At 37.5% G+C, this 12,450-nt stretch overlaps 1 protein-coding gene across 1 annotated transcript in view; it reads right to left on the minus strand.

Moving 5' to 3' along the window:
- The window catches only part of PRIM2 (DNA primase subunit 2), an 88,661-nt gene that overhangs the window by 60,243 nt on the left and 15,968 nt on the right, over window positions 1-12,450 (minus strand). Inside the window, exons 5-6 of the mRNA XM_053973572.1 lie at window positions 6,051-6,146; window positions 5,069-5,206 (exon numbers count right to left, since the gene is read on the minus strand). Of these exons, the coding sequence (XP_053829547.1) occupies window positions 5,069-5,206; window positions 6,051-6,146 (234 nt within the window). The remainder of the gene's footprint in view (window positions 1-5,068; window positions 5,207-6,050; window positions 6,147-12,450) is intronic.

Genomic DNA, 12,450 nt, shown 5'->3' on the forward strand with positions numbered 1-12,450 from the left:
CTGCACTGTGCCCTTCACCCGAGATTCCCACACCTCCCCCAGGGCAGCAGGGACAGCTGTGACTGGTCCAGAACAGCTCCTCTCCACACCTCCTGCCTGCTCAGGATCCCCCCTGCTCTGGATGGGTTTTCTCCCATGGGATGCAATCATTCAGGAAAACAAAAATGCTTAAGCATGGGTTCTTCACAGGCTGTGGTTCCTTCAGGACTCTCCACCTGCTTCAGTGTGGGTTTCTTCTTCCATCCTGTGTCCGTGTGTCAGCTGCTTCTTCCATCCTCTCCTCCTTTTGTCTCACTTCAGATTTCTCTGGAGCAATCCTTTTATGCAGTACTGAGACCAATACAGCTCTGATATAGGTCTGTGATTAGTGTCTGAGCCATGACACTAAGCTGAATCTTCTGATTTTTTTTTTTAATCAAAATTTAAAACTACTTTCCTCAAATATGAGATGCATAATTTTGTACGTTAGTGTAAACGCAGTGAAACCCTCATGAATAAAACATTAATCAAACTTGTATGAATTTAAATTGTGTGATATTATAAAACAATTGTTGAGCTAACATTACAGCTCACATGTTACAGAAAATGTTTAAGCTTTCTACAGTTTAATCAACATTAATGGCACAAGGAAATTATTTACTATCAAATGGGTCAGAAAATACGTAAAGAAGGCCTTTGCAGTATTGATTTCAAACATAAAATTAACATCTTCAGTTGTACTTGGAACTGCCAAGAAGGCTTGACTAATATCAACTCCTCTTATTATAAAGCTTCAAGAAATATCCACAGTTGGGATACCAAACTTGTTTTTAAATGATGAAAGAGAACATCTGAATGCTTCATGGGCTTGACTAGTAAGTGATTAAAGTGTAACTGACTGAACTGAATTTCTGCCAGTGTCAACATAAAACTTTTTTAAAAAGTCAGTGCTATGAATTATTTACTGTTCTTTCAAAGCTCAGTGTCAACACATCAATTCACTCTCTTACAACCCCAACTAGAATCACTCTAATATGCAGGATGGTGACATACATCTGCAGCGTAGTGAGCAATGTAACAAGGCTAGGCAACCACCCAAATTATTCAATGCTTAGGAGACCTAGGAAGAGCATCTTTAGCACAAGCACATTCCCATAAGGTGTACAGTTTCAGATCACCTTGGAAAAGACAGGGCAGGCCATCATATATCATTCCTACCTAGACATAACTCCTTCCAAAAACCCGTGCATGTGACTACTTAGAGTAGCACTAAACAAACTCCATGAAGCAAAACATGGATCAAGTACAAATAATCAATAATACTGCACAAACAACCCATACTGGAATACTATGGTGCTGCTACATTGAAAAATGGCGCTACTGAGAGCTGTAAGAAACTACATGCCTGAAAAACCATCTCCCCAGTTTCTATAACCAGGGTATTTTGTCCATTAGAAGTATACAACAGACTGTCAACACAAGAAGTATTGCCCAAAGTCACAGAACCACAGAATCAATTACTCTACAAAAGACCTGTGAGATTATCAAGTCTAACCTATGACCAAACACCGCTTCATCAAACAGACCATGGCATCAAGTGCCATGTTCAGTCTTTCCTTAAACACCTCCAGGGACAGTGACTCCACAATCTCCCTGGGTAGCCCACTCCAATACCTAATCACCCCTTCAGTGAAGAAATTCCTCCTACTATCCAACCTGAACCTCCCCTCGTGCAGCTTGAGGCTATGTCTTCTTGTCCTGTCACAAATCACCTGGAAGCCGAGGTCAACCTTGCTACAGCCTCCTTTCAGGCAGCTCTAGGTAACAATAAGGTTTCCCCTGAGCTTCTGTTTCTTCAGGTTAAACAACCCCAGCTCCCTCAGCCACTCCTCATGGGACTTGTGCTGCAGACCCTTCACAGGCTCTGTTGCCCTTGTGTGGACACACCTCAATGTCCTCCTTGAACTGAGAGGCCCAGAACTGGACACAGGACTTGAGGTGTGGCCTCACCAGTGCTGTGTACAGAGGGACAATGCCTGCCCTGGGCCTGCTGGCCACACTATTGCTGATACAGGCCAGCATGGCATTGGCCCTCATGGCCATCTGGGCACACACTGGATCATGTTCAGCTGCTGTCAGCCAGGACCCCCAGGGCTTTTGTGCAGGGCAGCTTTCCAGCCACTCTGCCCCCAGCCTGTGGCACTGCCTGGGATTGTTGTGACTCAAGTGTAGGATCCAGCACCTGGCTTTGTTGAACCTCATACCGCTCATCTCCACCCATCTATCCAGCCTGCCCAGATCCAGATCTGCAGAGCCTCCGCAGGAAGGCGTGATTCCAGCAGATCACACTCCAAACCAGCTTGATGCCATTCATGAATTTACACAGAGTATACTTGATTCCTTCATCTAGATCATCAGTAAAGGTGTTAAACAGGACTGGGCCCAATACTGAGCCCTGGAGAACACCACTAGTGACCAGACACCAACTGAATGTGGTTCCATTCACCACCACAGTTGGGACCTGGCCATCCAGACAATTTTTAAGCCAGTGACATCAAAATATCTAACAAAAGATACAATTTTTAAACCTAATTTTACAAACGCCTTCTTTAGAAATAGCATACGCCTAATTCAGATGATCACACCATTACAGTCTTAAAAGTCTCAAATTCTAATACAAGGATTGTCCACTAGAAAATGCTGAGAACAAAGTGTGAACACCCAGATGCTGCAAAACCACTAAAACATACTCCCAGAAGAACATACAAGTAATGCTTACCAAAGTGGTAATGTTATCAGATATATTCATTAAGAGACAAATAATAAAACAGGTGATGATGTTCAAGGCTTTATTACTTCTTAATTAAGTCTGGCCATGATGCACAACTTCTGTGCGAAGTCATGAAGACCTCTGTATCACCAGAGTGCCTGAAATTAAACACATTTCTCTTGGCTGATTTCTCCTTTGCAGCAGACACAAAAAAGCATCCATGTCCTAAAAAAGCACAGCTAAACCAGGTGTACTTGCAGAACTTGGGCCTAGAGCAAACAGTATTTCAACAACTACTTTTCACAAACAATACTTCAATTGTGCTATTGTGTCATAACTTCTGCCTCTTCAGTCCAGATATGGCTGAGGACAATTGTTAAGATTATCCTCTGGATTTATATATACACAATCCTTTATTTAAAAGAGTATTTTTACCGTTTCACTGATATGTAACTGATGTTTATAGCTTTGTTCCAGTGTAAAGTACACTAAGTATTCAGCTACCAAGTATCACACTTCAGTTAAGCCTCTGGTATAACAGAGTAACATTAGACTAACCTCTGTAAAACATATTGGAACTTTAGCCTTCATTTCCAAAGACTCAATCCCCAGCATCTCTCAGCAGTGCACTGTGCTGGCTAAAATTAGCTGAAACTGTTTACTAAATACAGCTTCTTAAACTAAATTAATAATCAAACCCCCCAAGTTCAATTAGAAACTTTGGAATAGGACAGAAATCACTAATCTTTTATCCTTTACAAAGAAAACATGGTGAACTTTAATAAACAAAGCTTATCTATTAAAAGACTAATGTGAACCCAAAGCACCACAATAACTTCAAATACAGCAGTTCTGTAGAAGGTAGTTTTCCTAGATCATGAGTATCCAAATTTCTAAACCATGACTACAAAGTGTCACATAAAGAAGTATTTCTTTCCAAAAAGCAGTTATTGGCTTTAAGAAGGCAATCCAGGTGAAATGAATAATATGCGAGACAGTGTATGTGTTCTCAGATTTCTCTTCAAACTAAGTCAGGGCCTACTCATTGCAGTTCTTAGTGTTTTTCAGACTTCTCAGCTATTCACACAAGACACAAATTTCAGAAGTTTACAAAGCTTCTCAAAAGTATTTTGAATAGATGCAGATAATGTGCATATTTAGCCACATTTCTGTGGAATATATTCTTTCTTTTTAAATCTCACAGAAGTGTTACCAGCTTTCAGCAAAAACATTATGCATCAACTCAAATACAAGCATCTTTACTTGCAGTTCTGTTAGAGTTCCAATGAAAATGTTCATGTAAGACTCACAATTTTCACTGTACATTAAATAATTCCACAGACTCCAGTTATATTCCAAATAAGACTGCACTATGCTAATTTCCTAATTTGATAAAGGAATGCATTTTTGCTTTCCACTGTTTGTTTACTAAATGTTCGTGGTCAGCCTTGGCATTAATGTAACATAACAATACAAGGCTTTGAAAACATTTTTGAAAAGCAATCCAATCTGCCTTCATGTTATTCAATGCTGCATTTTCTAGGACTAAAATTTTGTGTATTAGACATGATCACCCATTTTTAAACCCTCTGAAGAGTCTCAGAGATATTGTAAAACAAACAATTCCTGAGCTGATCAAATTACTAACAGAGGACATTCACATACAGTGTTTACCACAGATGTCCTAACTAGGTATGATAACTCAAATGTTCATACAACAAAAACTTTACCTTTGCCTGACATATTCTGGCTTATCCTCATTTGAGTTCATAGAATATTCAGTGTTAAAAGGGACCCACAGGGACCTTCAAGCCCAACTCTTAAGTGTGTGACCTGTTCAGAGACTGAATGATGACTAATGACCTCGGCATTATTAGCACCATGCTCTAACCAAGTGAGCTAAGCTCAGTTCTTACCAACAGAACATAGAATAAAAATCCACAACTATTTCACTTGTTCCAACAAAAAACTGTTGCAAAATGTTGTGGGAGAAGAGACAGATACCAGTAGAAAAAACAGTTGCATGCATGGGGCTGACATGTTGAATGAAAGGGCATGTTACTATCTCTGTGTGAAACAATTGCTAAAATCCTCTAGCACAAATTCCTATAGAATGCACGTTATATGCTAAATACCATTTGAAATTAAGGGACACTCAGCTCACAATCAATGTTTTTTAGTGCTACCAGTACTTGTAGTAAGGTTTCTGGTATTCTTCAGATGGAAGCATATACATTTTAAACCCAAAAAGGCTATTGTCCAGGAGTGTCACCAAACAATACAACAAGAGTAGTGAAAATCAGACTTCATCTGACTTACCGCCAGTGCTTTAGACAATTTTGTTCTATAGTTATTCAAAACAATCACATCAATCTCCTTAAATGGCACATAGGCAAAGCCATCTTTAATAAATACTCTTCTGGTTCTAAATAAATCCACAGCATCTGCAAGTCCAACCTGAGAAGGAAGAAAAACCCACATTGTGGAATAGCAAAATAACACAGTAACAGTAATGTTTACAGCCCTAAGATTCAAGATGGCCCAGTAAAGCTTTAAGTCATTTTCTGTCTTTTAACATTGTCTCCAGACAAAACTCAAAGACTGTGAAATTAAATCTTGACTTAGGAATAGCTAATCATTATTTTGGTGGGAAAATATTGCTTGCTTACAGAAAGTCATGCAACTAGGCAAAATAAGGTACTTCAAAGTTTGTATCTACAAGTATTGATCCAATTACATAGCTTTGCATCACTTACTGGTTTGATATTTCAAAATGGATTTCTGTTTCAAACGTCTGGGAATATTTGATTCCCATAAGCTACATACAAAAGGTTTTGCAAGCTGATCTGAAACCCAGTGAGCTTCACTCCAAAGAATCAGTGGGCCACATTACGAATTTTTTCCTCTCCCCTTGCTCTCTTACAAAACAAATTTCTCACTAATACAATCAGACCAAACCCAATTTCAGCAATAGATATTTGACAATGTCTCCATCCTGAACAGTCTGACAGCCAGGTAAATTAAGTCATTTGTCTGGGAAACATTAAAACTTAAGATCATTTTTGTGGCAGAAGCAGGGGATGGCAGAAAAGGACAGAAGACATTAATAGTAGTTTGAAGCTTCCTTCATTTTCCCAGTCACTCTCTCCACCCTGATACTCACATGAAGTAGAGGAACTCTCATTAGTCTTTTAGATACTTGGATTTACTGTGACTATTAGGTAAACTTAAAATTAGTAACTTTGCATTTAACTGAGAGAGAATGAATGCAGATCTGTGGGACTCAGCAATTTTTACTTACCTTATAGAACATTTGTTCTTTTACTTTAGGCAGATTGAAGCCAGGGGTTGACACACTCAGCTCATTAGCCAATTCATTTTTCAGGTCTTCACCAATCTAAAATTAAGAATTTGTTTTACAACTGTTGAAATACTTTAGGATAAGGCTTTTTTATTTTATTAGCATGAGCTAAAATATTACTTAACCTGTAATATTATCAGTTTAGTTGAAAAGAGAAAAAGAGCTACATATGCACTAAGTGATCACTAATAATTAATTAAGCAGAAACCAGCAAAACACTAGTGGTCAATAGTGTTAAGCAACCTTCCCTCTGAAGTAGAAGGGCAGATTTTAAACTACAATAATTTTAAGCATTAACAAGAACTGCAAAACACACTTTTTAGAAGTCAGCTTCTCTAAAATAAAACTCATGACAATCTTTGCTTGTCTCTAGAGATGCATTAAAACAAAGCAAGATGAATAAATGGCAATTAGTAAGGACTTAACTTCATCAGATATTAACAAAAGGAACAGTTTCAGCCTACTTTTAAATACAGATTTAACAAAATTATATCTAACTATATATAACTATATTCAGGAATTTAACTTTCTTTTTTCTAAGGAGTGAGAACAATGGTATCTTTACTGTCCTCTAAGTGTTAGTGCTTTTGCAGTTCTTGAAACAAGCAGGTAAAGCAGCAATGCTCTAATTAAACAACTTAAAGTATTTTAAAATCACAATATTACATTTCCTAATAAAAAACTTAAATAGTGCATATGCATAAATACACATCATACAATCATAGAATACACTTAACTGGAAGGGACCCATCAGGACCATGAAGTTCACTTCCCGGCCCTGCACAGGACACCCCAAGAGTGACCCCATGTGCCCGAGAGGATTGTCCAAACACCTCCTGGACTCTGTCAGGCTGGTGCTGTGACCACTGCCCTGGGGAGCTGTTCCAGTGCCCAGCACCCTCTGGGTGAAGAACCTTTTTCTAATATCTAACTTACACCTCCTGCTACAGCTTCAGGCCATTCCCCTGGGTCCTGTCACTGGTCACCACAGAGAACAGATCAGTGTCTGCCCCTCCTGTTCCCCTCATGAGGGAGTTGTAGACCCCAATGAGGTCTCCCCTCAGTCTCATCCAGGCTGAGCAGACCAAGTGTCCTCAGCCACTCCTCATACGGCTTCACCTCCAGACCTTTCACCGTCCTCCTCACCCTCCTTCAGACACTCTCTAATAACTTTAGATCTTTCTTATATTGTGGCACCCAAATCCACACACATTTGCATAACATGCTTTTGATGAAATATAATGGGAGTAGTCCCTGACTGAAAGGATTTTAAATGTTAAGGAAGGCAGAGCACCTTCTCAAAACATAGATGGACAGAAGTGTCACCAAAGCATAACACATTGTGTGACATTGCTCTCCATGAACTGGATGTGTGCTCCAACACCTACAGTGAGCTATACAAGGCTGCAGTCAAGGTAGTTTTTAGAAACTAGTCAGGAACCAAGCCCATGCCATCACATGCAATAGATGTGCAGAGTCCAAATGCAAGATGAAGTCACCCAATGTCTTTTCTCTCCATGGGAAGGGATGTGCTTAAGCAGTTTTATTCTCTGAATGGGGCAGAATATCTAATTTATTGACCAACACTAATATACAGTTAAATGGGCATTTCACCAAAACTTCTTTCCTTCTCAATTGAAAAACCCAAGAAAACAAGAAAACCCACTTCTCTTGGAAGTCATTGAAAGGACCATTTAATTTCAAACTTGGAGAAGCAGCTTAGTGAAAAACAGTGATTTGATATATGCATATGAAATAGCCAAGGCAGCAATGCTGAAAAGGCTTATGGTTACCCTGTCTGCATCTTGATGTAATCTGTAGTACTCTTTCAGGGAAACCAGCTTTAAAAAATAATAATAAAGATACCAGCAAGGCAGAAGAATGTAGCTTTGAAGAGAGAAGAAATACACAACAGCATTATATTTCTGAATGTAAAAATGTAAAGCTCAGCAGCCTGTAAAGAAAGCATTCTTCTTTAACAAAGTAACTGTATCAAAACAATTAAATGTGTTTGTGTAAATGAAACAAGAAAATACTTTCTATAAAATACTCTCATTAACAATCTTATTCTTGTTAGACTTTGAAAAATTCCTGCTTTTCATATCACACTGAAACTATATACAAATTTCACACAGTGGTACCAAAACTCCAGATGATCTATTTCTTGTCTAAGTAAGTATAAACCTAAGTCACTGCATCAGCCTGCAAGCCTGCTTTTCACCTACCAGAGACCTGAGTTTTCATTTTAATTCCAAAATAGTGGCTTCCATTTTCAAATGTAACAGTTTTATGCATTCTTAGTAGATATCCCTTAGGAGAGGCTGTCCACCATGCCATTCCAAACCCTGACTGTGTGAATACACTAAGCAAATAAAAACAGTACAACACGTTGTTTAGCAATGGTGGTTACAATTCCACTATTTCTTCTAGGATTTCTTACTAAAAATAGCTCCATCAAACCAAGCCAAGGACAGAGTGGAGTTTTTGTCCAGAGAGATATTAAAGGAGTCCAGAAACTGTTTTACAGACAGGCCAGCAATATTGAGGGGAGAACAAGAAGAGGGAAAGGCAAAGATTCCTTCTTTATTTGTTCTTCCAAAACAAATCAGCTTCATTTTATCAACAAAACCATTTTTTTCCAGTATTAGACTTTATTTCAAGGGGGATTTATTCCAAACTTCACAAGCTGTCTACATCCTTCTTTATTAGTAATTTGACCATATCAATTTTGTACAGATACAGTGACAGTCATTTTAGATTTTCTTGCATGTCACTAGCAAACAATTTAACACTGTTAGGGTAAAAGTGATCCTGGTGAACCCTCACACAAAACAGGCTAATGGGCCATGACTAAAGATTTAGATAAGACTGTGGACAGTGTGACCAAGAAAACAGTTTTATCAGAAATTTTGTTTTTTAAACTAACACAAATATTATTGCAAAATACTATTTATTATCTACATAAATGATACACATAAAGCTGTTAAATAATTTACTTCTTACAGGCTCAAGTATCTTATAAGTTAGGCAAACATTCAGCAGCCCCACAAACACTTTGCTCCTTGCCTTTTCATCAAATTCACATTGCCTTCATGTTTTCAGCTAACAGAAAGAAAGAGGAAGAAGAAACAAGGATAATCCTAGCCCCTACCTAAAGCTGGAAAATTACTCCAGAATGCATTCAAAAATAACACTAGCTTCCTTAAAGACTGGAACATGAAAAATAACCTTCCATTGGCATTAATGATTTCACCATTTTCACATCAAATTGACTGAAGTTGCAATGCAAAGAAATACACTCATAGAAATACTACTCATAGTCTGAAGTCTCAAGCTTTCAGTTAGGCCATGCCTGTATCGCTGCATCCAGAACATCATGAACATGTATCCCAATTTTTCTTGGTTCACAGAAGCTAGAAAAACTTATTTTTTATTGTTGTTTTTGAGGGTTTTAATAATTTAAATAAGAGTACTACAGTCTGTATATTTAATAATTTCATCCTAAAATAGCACCTGCAAATACACATTCCAGTAATCATTAAAAAATTAGATACAATTAAATACAGCTTTTAGAATTCTGAGATTGGAAAGATAAACAGGCTGCTTAACTTCTGACAGAACTCTGTGATTTCACCATATAAAATACTGTTGCTCAAAATAGTAAAAAAAAAAAAAACCAGAATTCTTCTGAGGGTCTCACCTGGTCATCATCTGACCCTCCACATGAAACTGATTAAACTCACCTCACAGAAAAGAATTCACTAGTTTTGCCTTTTTCACTTGTAGCCAGTTTAGTAAGCTGCTTATCACTATGTCAGACTTTGCTTGGCACAAGCAAAGAACACCAGGAAAAGGATCTGCCCTTTTCAGTGACATGGGTCAGGTAGCATAGCTTGAAACAATTCAACAATTCATTGTAAATTCCTGAAACTTAGGAAAAATAAAGATAGAAAAAGAGAGGAAGGAAAAGAAGCAAGCACTCAGGACAAGTTCCATTATTTCTAGATTTCTTGTTTTCTACATGCAGTTTATTCATTGACTTTTAATCACAGAACTGTCCTGGAAACACAAAGACACATAAATTTAGATTAAAATATTAATAATTTAATATGCAGGGCTTGGCTAAACAAACACAGTCAGTGAGGTAGTCCAAAAACTTCAAAATAAATTTGATATTACTACTCTGTTTTAATGAAGAGATAAAGATGCATGCACACATTATACTGCTATAGATGTGTGCAACTATTTAGTTGTACTGTTTCTCCAAGTAAGGAACAAGAACTCCATGCACAAAGTCCTCTCCTTTTCCAGGACTGAGCTTCTGGTATGTATGTGCACATGCCACTGGTGTCCTTAGAAAATGAACTTCCTAAAATTTGCTTTTAGTCAAGAGAGCACCTGGTACTCAAGTGGCACAACACCCTTCCCAAAAACAAGTGGTGTCAATCTATATTTTGCTGAATTGCAACTCTATTATTTTTTCTGCTTCATGCCTAATTTCCTAATCAATCTTCTCCACTGCCACACATCACACTACAAACTAAGCTAGCACTAGAATACCAAAGTATTAACCTAGATACCATTAAATTTGAGAATATAAAGTGCAATCAGCCAGTTAATTAATTGCTTGATTAGCAAAGGACACCATTCCCAGCTCTCCTACCAATTAAAAGGATGAAGAGCCTTAAAGAAAACATTCCAGAGGCTTGTAAATCTGTCATTCACAAACCTGATGATTATCAATTTCATTTTGGCCAAGCACAAATTAATTAGTAAGAAAATTATAGTACATACTAATACTACAACTTTATATCTTAGCTGAAGTTCAGCTTGCTGGCATACCTAAAAATATAAAGGGCATCACTTGGAATTATATATTCTTATCCATCAATTAAAACATTGCTTGGGTTTGGGTTTTTTTTCAGAGTCAAGAGTGGGCACAGAAAGAACATTTTATGATCTGCCTCACTATGCAGCTAATGCATGGTTACCACAATCACAGAGAAAAACTCAGTGATACAGATTTGTCATTCCTGACAAACATTTCTCTATACGCCTTTAAAGGAAAGCTGAACAAAACAATTACCACAGAATTACCTAGAAACACTACCACATACAAGTTAGAGTCACACATGACTGAAGAGCTAACAGAAAAATCATAAGAGCTTCCAATAGATACATCAACAAGTTTTCTTTCATTTACAAATCAGGATAGTAACATCAGAAGCAATTTTAAAGAAACTTGGTAACAAATGTTTCTCTAGATTCAATCAGAGGATTAGCCAGGAAGAGTGTTTCAAAGTTGGCAGACCATTTTCTGAAACTTATCCCAAACAGCTTGTCCAAAACAGCAGATAGTAAATTCTACTTGCAGAGCAATGATATCCTGCAGAAACCATCCTATCAGCTTTTATGCTGCTGTATTAAGGAACAATAGAAACATTTCCAAAGCTATTGCATTCACTGCTATGTAAAAAATAAATTCATTTTTCAAACATTTTGAACTTCAACCACTACAAAAGAACTTAACATCTTAATTATTAAAAAAAAAAAAAAAAACAAACAAACAGTCTTCTTGTACACCATATTGGTATCTTTTTTAAAAATAAACTATTGATTTCTCAGTTTTCTCTTTTCTCATTCCCCAAAAGGATCTCTGAAATATTAGAAAAAAGAGGGGACACTTGATGACACCTTTCTGCTTGTCTATACCAAGTTTCTTCCAAGAATCCAAAATTACTAACTGCTAAGAACTGAAAATCTGTAAGGATGAGGTTAGGATTTGCTATTTTTTCTCCTTTTCTAAGCCTTTAGATAACTGGCAGTCAAGTATGACCTGGTCAACTACTGAGTGCTAGAGCACATTATCACACAAGTAGTGTGGTTCCCCTTCCCACTTCTTCTACCTTAAGCTGAGGAGCCTGGTGTACAAGATCCTATTTTCCACTACATTTTTGGCACAGCTGTCATTTCAATTTTATTTCAGAAATCCAGAGTTACAGCAGAACATCTGCCTCAGGATTCAGACTCAGAGTCCAAATGTTGTCTAGCTGCTTTCCGCTAGATTAAGAGGAAGAATGTTTTTATTCATCATATCTTTACTGCAGCCTTTTCTGCAACTTTTATTTCAAAGCACATAACTTTTTCAAAGCAGTTAGAGAATATACTTCATCCAGAAAGTACATATATAGTAGCGAGTACAGAAGGATTCAGCCTTACAGTGGACTGCAAAGTTCCTATTTAATTATGAATTACACAAAGCCATTTAGTAAGAATCATAGAGCCCCAGTGCTCTAAAGGGACCTAAGTAACTGCATATTTTGTGGTGTAGTTTGACTTT

This window comes from Vidua macroura, chromosome 3 (genome assembly GCF_024509145.1).
Source record: "Vidua macroura isolate BioBank_ID:100142 chromosome 3, ASM2450914v1, whole genome shotgun sequence".
Classification (NCBI taxonomy): domain Eukaryota; kingdom Metazoa; phylum Chordata; class Aves; order Passeriformes; family Viduidae; genus Vidua; species Vidua macroura.